General features: G+C 35.3%; 1 protein-coding gene across 1 annotated transcript in view; it reads right to left on the bottom strand.

The window, feature by feature from the left end:
* Positions 1–1,638: 1,638 nt before the first annotated feature.
* LRP1B (LDL receptor related protein 1B) overlaps positions 1,639–9,166 on the bottom strand; it is a gene marked incomplete at its 5' end in the record, with an annotated part of 553,279 nt that continues 545,751 nt past the window's right edge. The window contains 3 exons of the mRNA XM_039222492.1: positions 1,639–1,756; positions 2,618–2,722; positions 6,920–7,094. Coding sequence (XP_039078423.1) covers positions 1,639–1,756; positions 2,618–2,722; positions 6,920–7,094 — 398 coding nt within the window. The remainder of the gene's footprint in view (positions 1,757–2,617; positions 2,723–6,919; positions 7,095–9,166) is intronic.

Genomic DNA, 9,166 nt, shown 5'->3' with positions numbered 1-9,166 from the left:
AACTTCCTTGTGGGGGGTCTTTGCAGCTGATATCCAGGGCTCTCCCTCACATGGCAATAAGCGTCACCTTCAAAAGCCAACTCCTTCAGCTCAAGCCTCTGCCTCAAATCTCTCTGGCCACTCATTCCTTTTGGGATCCTATGGAATCCCCTAACTTTGACATAAATAGGATTCCAACTCATCTTTCCAGTTTTGTGTCCTCAAACACCTCTCCCTCGCAACTACAGTCACCCTTTGTTCTAGCTATGTTCAACCCTTCACAGCTCCACAGATAGAACATTGTCTCACAACCATGTCTTTGCTTATGTTTTTCTTTCTTTTCAGATTGCTCTTCCCAACCTCACTGAACTTCATGAACTACATAAACCACAGAAGGCTGCCTTTTCTGTAAAGCTTCCATTTCCCATTGTGAACAAATCATTTGCCCTGTTAAGAGCCCACTGCCCTCTCTTTTTCCTGTGGTCACAGCTACGTTATAAAAGGTTAATTAGTTGTTTTATGATATTTTAACCCCAATAATTAATGAGCTCCTTGATGTTGGGGGTTAAATTTCATTCATCTTCACTTGTCTAGGATGCATCCAGGCAGAGGCAGAACTGAAAAAGAGTCTCCTCTGTCTTCACATGGACAAGGTACAAACCTGAGTATGAACTGTGAAGTGAATCAATGCCTTAACAGATCAGTTTATACACATTTTGTGGACTATAATTTAAAGTGATATTTTTGGAGGTAGTTTATGTAGGGATGTTAGTTTAACATATTCAAATATCTTGCAGAAAAAAGAATACCAATTTTTCCTATATGATTACTTTAATCATTCCCCATCTATTTTGACTATAATCTAAAGAATACCATTTCTTGAATAACAAAATAGACCAGTGTGAACAAAACTGTAGAGTTTTGATAATTCACTACAATTGCGCTTAAAGGCCATTTCTAAGTGCACTTTGGCACCACCATGGAGCTATTATCAGATGCCAATCACAGCCTCTGTTTATGACATTGGGTATTAAAGGGGATGTCAGATACAATCCACCTCTAAAACTCAAATGCAAAATGCAAAAATAACTTTCATTGTGATGAACATTGATAGTTACCCCAAAGGTGGTCTCTGAAATTTCTCAGAGGAAATGAGTTTATTTGTTATGGACAAATTGAATCAGGAAAAATAGATTTAAACTATGAGAAAACAAAGTTTTTACCATGTACCTATTTCTTCTGTAAATGTAAATGTTCTCAGTAGAATTTTGGGAAACAAAATAATGTATTATTTCATCAGTACTTGAAAAGTCACCAACAAAAGCCACTATTCCAAATATAGTACAGACTATAGCAATAGAGTCTAAGAACACCTGGTTCTGTACTTCTCTAATTAAGAGCTGCTATTCTAGCAAACGTGTTTTCATTAGACAGTTCCATGAGCTTTCTCATTCCCTCCATTATATTTCCAGACACTGTAGTTGACTATAGTGCATACACTTGTTGGTGAGCGAAGCAAAGGTTAAGTGTGTGTGACACAGATGAGCCCCGAGATTAAGTATACACTGTGAAATGCATGTGGATGTTCATGATTTAAACCAATGAACTGTGGCCTGAAATGATGTCACACGAAGCGCAGTGGTAAGTGGAAGGTTAAACCTACTTGCATCTTGGCTCATTAAACGCAGTTAAAGTGCAAATCCCCTCATTCTGACAGTAGTGATCACAAGGGTTCTCTTTCTGGTCACAGCGCTGACTTTTAAACCCCACAGAGCATCTGCAGAATTTCAGTAAAATACAGCTAAATAAAGCGTCTGATTTTTTTTCTAAATATGTTTCAAGTTTATTTCATACAGAGATAGTAACATATGAATCAAACTTTGTCAGGTAAGCCCATTTCTCTCTCATTCACACTCATCACATGCTACTCTGACAAGGTGGGGACAGATTGCAGATGTGGATCTTATGTAAGTATCATCCCTCTAGTCAAGCAGTGATCAAAGGAAACTCAAAATAGAAACCACATAAGTGGAATGGTTCTATTTCAAGTTGTCCATTCTGGACTGTCAGGTATTTAAGGGAGAAAAATAAATTCTAGATTTTTCTCGTGAGCAGAGAATCTCCAATACTTTCCAAATGTTTAGAAACCCAGATTCAAGTTAATGTCTCCCAAAGGAGACAGAGGCTTAATAGGTTTACATGATACAACACTCTAAACCTGACAGAAACATCAAATGACATCATTATACATTTGAAAAGATACCACAGGTTCTTTTTCAAAGGATAGCTGTAAGTACCAAGTATATGTAAATACAATTATGTCTGGGTTTCACATATCTAAATAAGGTCAATGATATTAAAATAGTTTTCCCTGGCATTTCCAAGTTCAAAGATCTATGAATATCTTCAATGGGTATGATGCTAAGAACTGAATGAGCTCTTCTTTATGAAATCACTAGCAAATTGATGAAGGAGGAGATTCTGCAGCACATGAGCCAATGAAGGACAATACTTGATCAGAGATGTCCATGAAACATTCATTTAAAATGCATTACCCCAAGAAAGGAGAATAGAGGAGGGATTCCATATACATACAAAGTCATACCATAACAAGCCCACAACATTACATAATACTCACAGACACACGGGTACATTTGTCTCAGGGTCCAGCTGGCATGTGCCACCGTTGTAACAGTAGCCATCGCATAACTGACAGCTAGAGGAGATCTTTCCATTAGTGCAGCTGCAGCAACAAAGAAAAAAGAAATCTCATTGTTACTGCCATCGTTATTGTCAAAAGCTGACATAAACTCTCTGCAAATGAGAATATTCATCATAGAGGAGTAATGGAGTGCACCTGGCTAAAAATAAGTTTTCAGAAAGACAGACTTCTTGGAGGCAAAGATTTTTTTTTTTTTTAACAAAATGATGGCAGACAATTTTTTTGTCTTTTGGTAATTTTCAAATTTTCAACCCACTTGCTTAATATAAAATTTTAATGTAGTTAGATATATGTGTGAAAAAATATGCTCTAATGTCTATCACTTATACTGCAGGGAGATATTAGCATCCGTATCTTATTTCCTTTTCATTTAACTAGGGTTTGGTGACATCAGTGTGAATTATAAACCACATGATCAAATATTCTGGAAGCAAATGCTTTTGCTATCTGTTGTAAACTGGAAAATCTGGCCCCAAAACACTGTTATGAGTTTTAGATTCCAGATTTTGTAAGAAAGTATAAGATTATCTGGCAGTCATTTTATTCCACTTTTTTTCTTTGACTATATACTGTAATTAAAGTTGATGCTTTTATTCTAACACAAAAAAAGTCATGGGCAGTTCAGTGTAAAAGTAAACAAATGCTATAGGAACAATATGTAATATGGCAACAAGGTAACAAGGTAGGTTTTCTTATGGAAGTGATTCTAATTTATAGCATATTATCTGTCTAAGAATAAACACCATGGCTATTGCTACATGAAAATAATAAAAAAAAAGAACCCAAAAACAAAAACAAAACCAAGCACAGCTAAAATAGGAAAAATACAGAAACTTGTTATTTGAATTATCATGAGATCTCTTGAATGAGAAGTAGGGTAATAGATTCATACAAGCTTTGGCCCAAATCAGAATTACAACAGATCATTCTGCTACTCTGATTATAAGATCATGTTGGCACTAGTGCTATGAAGCAATCAGTGGTGTCACAATAAATCTGGACATAAGCATGACACATAAATCAGGTTGCAATATCACTGATCACTTTGACGGTCTCCATGATGGATTTCTATTGTGTTACTTCTATCAAAGGGTAATTCCCAATGACTGGTTGGATGCCTGGAATGATCAGTTGGTGGTCCTGATTAATTTATTCTGTGAATATTTATTTCATGGCATGTAGGTGGCAGGGGTGCAGGAAATGCACCAAACAGCTTATAACTTTCTCAGGTGTTTAATTTAAAGGTATTTTTTAAGAGCCTGGATTTTAAAATCACATTTCATTTCAAGGTGAACAGAAGCAATGAGTCAACTATGTACTGGATAGGAGATGTGTGCATGTAGAACCAAACATGGAGAGGAAGCAGTTTAAAGTTTCCAAGGTTTAACAGAGAATGACTTTATAATCTATAAGCATCTGAATATGGATGCAAAGTAAGTCAAGTACACATTTAGTGGTATTGGTATCTGGTATGTTAAATGGATCTGGGAGAATTTTCTTGCCCTCCATCCCAGCCTCCTTGAAAATCAAAGAGCAGAGTTATAGTTTCTGTTCTATATCTAAAGGATAACGTCAAAGAGAAAAAATAGCTTATTAAACATTAAAGGATTTCTGACAAAAAAGATAAGTATACACCAAATATCAGCTTTTAAAGATAAAAAAGTTCTAACTATTGATTGCTTTTAAACTCCGTCTTTCAAGAGTTATTAAAGATGTTGCCTCTTTCTCTTTCTAAAAGTTTTGTTTGAATCCTAAATTGAAGACAGAAATTTGTATATATTTCAAATGTAAAGTACAAATTACTCAATTCATTATAATACATCAAAGAGTTTAGCTCATATTTTAGCATAGATTTTCATCGTAATTTTATTTCTTAGAGGCAAGTGTGACACACACACACATGAACACACACACACAGTTTGTGATATATCACTTTCCAAAAGTTAATTACCAGTTGTTCAGTACACAGAAAAAATTCCCATAACAATTGACACTGAAAAGGTATTATTTAGGCTATTCAAAATTATGATCGAGTCTTTCTTCATCAACATTGACTTCGATTTCCACAAAAGAGAAAAATATACAATTAGTTCCATTTTTAAAGAATATGCTTATTATCCTTGACAGAGTATCTATTCTGGTTGACAGCTTATAGACTGTGCATTAGTAAGACACCTGACTATTTGGAATCACAAGTATATATGGAGGCTTCAATTTTCCTATTTATGTAAAAGATTTACTTTAACTCACTTGTGGTCTTGTTTTTGTATCAGTTATTTACCTATGAGACAGAAATTCTAGCATCACTGTAAACTTCACTTAATGCCAAGATGAAAAGTGTCATAGAAGTGAAAACAAAATTGTCTAAGAAGTTTCAGACTACCCAGAGCCTTGTTTGTATCATGCTTATATGTTAATGCAGCCTATTTGATCAAATATTATACTCCTGATTTTAAACTTCCACTGCCTGCTCGTTGTCAGCAACTGTTATTTATCCATCTGACATATGCTTTTCCAGAAGATTCTTTCATGAGTTAAGAACTACAATCTTGGATCTCCATGCCTACTCAGGTTATGAGGCTCTGGTGTTTCTAGGTTGGTGAAGCCAATTTCTTCTGTGTAGTAGGCAGTACTGAGAGCACAAAGAGTCTGCCTTTCTTTCTTCATATGGAACCTCTCCTTGTAATGGAAAAAGTTTGTGTATCTCTGCATGAGCTTTTCCAAGGTATAGTGGGAAGGAATTGCTACTTACAGCCTGTCTTAGATAACAGTCTATTATTTCCTATGTGAATGGAATGGAGTTGTAAGCAAGAGATTAGAGAGCATTTCCGATGTGGTGCGCAGGACATAAAGAAAAATGTACACCCACCAACGGAAACAAAGTTCTGTCATACTAAAGATTCATCACAAAGACCTCATGAGCTTAATGAACAAACATGATTTTGGAGTTTATATGAAAATGCCTTTATATACTTATCCAAGGCACATATTTATAATTAGTCATATTTTCAATTACTTTACTTAAAAAAATAATGTACTTTCAAATGGCCCAATTTGAGAGTTTGAGTAAATGTCATTCATAATGAGAACATAAATTATATTTAGAGTAAATTCTAAACTGAGAGTAAATAAACAAGAAAAACTGTCGATGCCGTCTGTAATAAAATTTTATTGGGCCCTGTTTGGCAGAGCGACATAACTCAGGACTGGCACCCGTGCAGAGCTGTCTCAGTGGAAGCCATGGCATGAGCACTTTACAGCACGCTTTTCCATCTCATCTTCTCATTTATTATACTTCTAAGCAAGGCAACTGATAGAGTTGAGTGCTTTACAAGCCCTTCTTTTAAAAGGTTGTTAAAAGAAGTTGAGAGTTAGGACTGATCTCTAACCTCAGTGGCATGAACTTGTTTCACAATAGAAACTGAATGGCATTACCCTTTAGCTTCCATATTCTCCTTCCTGCCTGCTTGCCTGCCTTCCTCCCTCCCACCCTCCTCCTTCCCTCTTTCCCTTTCTTTTCTGTTTTCCATTAACTTGATCTTAAAGCCAAGGGGCAAAAGGCAACGTAACCAAAGTCTAACTTGGACATTTTTATTATGGTGGCCTCCTAGGAAACATTATTACTTCTACTTATTTTGGAGCATTATGTTTAAAATCAGATTAAAAACCCAAAGATTAAAATCCATTTTCATTAGACAAGTCTTTTGCTTCCACCCCCATCCCGAGGCTCATTTTAACAACAGAAATGTAAAAACTTACTATCAATGATAATAATGAAACAAAAGCTTCAGGTCCTCTAATTTGGGGATATTGCATATAGATTTTTAAAAGTATGTTGCATTTTACTATTTCTTGCTTACTATTAGGAATATTCTATATAGAGAATAATCTGACCACATCATTACATGATTACATGATGAACTTTCATGTTTCCAGGTGAACATAATAGGTGTTGAATAATTTCATTTACTTGGGAAGAAATGAATTTTATCCACAAGAAAGAAAGAAATAAGGAAGGAAGGAAGGAAGGAAGGAAGGAAGGAAGGAAGGAAGGAAGGAAGGAAAGAAAGAAAAGAAGAAAAGAAAAAAGAAGGATGCAATGGTCGCTAACAGAATTCTAGGATAAAAGTAATTGACATTATTTTCATGTTTATTGCTGAACTGCTACATCCTTTTGAGTTCAAATGCTTTTATAAAGTAAGATGGATGTTCACTTACTTGCAAAATATATCTTCACTGTCTTTATTTATAATGCAGTGCCCTCCATGGCACCTTATGCATTTGTCAACCTCACATTTTGGACCTTCATAGCGTGTTGGGCAGACGCATTCAACACTGCCATCATCACCAATGGTACAGGATTCAGAATTCACACAGTAGTGGTGACAAACATCTAGGAAGAACGCACAACAGAGAAGAAATTATACTGTAAGATGTTTTTTTCAGTCACAATAAATGTCACCATTTCATTTAATATTTAAAAATGGCTAATCCTTAGACAAATGAGAAATAAGTAAATTAATTAAAACATCTAAATATAAAAAATGTCAATAAAGTAGATAAGTTTAAAAATCACTTTGTAATTACATGTAACTAGAAATCTTTAATAATGCTATTGATTTCTTTTTTTGCCAGTCAGGCATCATTTCATCTGGATAAAAAATAAAATAAAAAAGATGAGTTATATTGATACCATGCTACAGAAAGTCTTTTCGCTTTGAATTTTCTTTTTCTTTTTTAGATTTTTTTTTATTTAAAAAAAAATTCAGTGTTCAGAGGGGCAGAGAGAGAGGCAGACACAGAATCTGAAACAGGCTCCAGTCTCTGAGCTGCCAGCACAGAGCCTGACACGGGGCTCGAACTCACGAACTGTGAGATAACAACCTGAGCTGAAGTCGGATGCTTAACCGACTGAGTCACCCAGGCACCCCCGCTCTGAATTTTAAAGCTTAAGTTAACAAGGTCCTTTGTCTCCTTCTAATGGGCAATATTACTATTATTCTGAAATGAGCAGAAATACTCAAGATATCTTTAAGCGTCATTTATTGTTTCATTTCGTTGCACTTCTTTTCATCCTGAGAATAGGGTAGTCTGGTGGGTGGGGGACCCTACCTCTGCATCAGCCCTCAGCGTGGTGTGAAGAAGCCACCCTCTGCAAACAACAGAACAAGTCCAGTATTTTCAAATACCTGGGCAGGTGAGCAAACAAGGAGATGTGCCTCTCATGGAACATCAAGAGAAAAGTGAACTGGGAAACTGATCCATCATGGGTAAGAGGTGAACAGAAGTCTAGGCTACTGTTTCCTTCCTAGGTTAGAGCTTAACTTCTTAGTCAGAGAGAAAAACCTCAGTGAAGTGTGAGGCTTTTGTTTTGAAAGATGTTCCTTAATGAACATTATAGATAATTTTCTCAACTACAAAAGAAGACTTCCTCAAATATTTCTATACCTCTTGAATGTAATAAAACAAAAACAATTTAATAATACAATAACCAATCTATCTTTGTAATCAGACACTGTGCCTCAGTCTTTTGAAAAGGAAGCAAGTATATATGTGTGTTTATATATGATTATAATTTATAACATTCAAAATATTGAAATTCATAATACAATAATCTTAAGCAAAAGAACTGATTAGATCAATCTCACACTTTGTGTTTAGAAGCTGCAATTTCCTTTTAGCTATCTAATTGTGAAGCAACATTAAATGAGATTAGTTGAGATAAAATCTCAATTTATAAACTTTAACCTGCTGTAAGACAGTTATAGTGGGTGAAGAAAATTAAAACATAATTTATAATTCTCATGTTTGTATATTTATCTAGCCCTTTATTAAATCAGACAGAAATTAAATTTATTGACAGGCATGCTTCATATTTATGGAAATTTATTTCAAGCATTCTTCTGCTTGCTATTGCATTATGCCAAGTACCCTCATTGAGATTCAATGCTTAAGTCTATTCACATAGTTTTGGCTACATTTAAGAAAAGTAGTACTTTCAAAAGGTGAGAGACTTGAAGAACTAAGAACTAAGTCACCGTTAGGAGTATCTGTCCATTATGGTGTCTATTTGCAGTTGTTGTTGGCTTGGCAGTTACAGTGTACACAACACACATTCTGTTTTTATTTGTAAAGAATGTATGCTCAGCAGTCTATACGATCATCTCTCCTATTCAATGCAGAAATCTCTAAAAGACAACTCTCTAAAAGACTAAAAGACAATTAGTTCAAGCTATTCAGCACCTCTTACTCATCACTCCTTTCATATCTTTCCCCAATTGCTTTACAGGCCATCCTTTAATCCTGGTTCAGTTGTCTGAAGGGACATAGAAGTTAGCTGATGGATCCTTCCAAGATCATCATGTTATGTACTTATCCATAGTGGATAACTCATCAAAATCAGGAAGGTGACTTATTTGCAAATGTAAATTCTGATGCTCATCCCTGTCACCACTGCCCACCCGT

The sequence above is a fragment of the Hyaena hyaena genome, unplaced genomic scaffold (assembly GCF_003009895.1).
Source record: "Hyaena hyaena isolate Hyena2069 unplaced genomic scaffold, ASM300989v1 scaffold_1141, whole genome shotgun sequence".
Taxonomy (NCBI): domain Eukaryota; kingdom Metazoa; phylum Chordata; class Mammalia; order Carnivora; family Hyaenidae; genus Hyaena; species Hyaena hyaena.
This window is presented reverse-complemented; position numbering and strand designations above follow the sequence as displayed.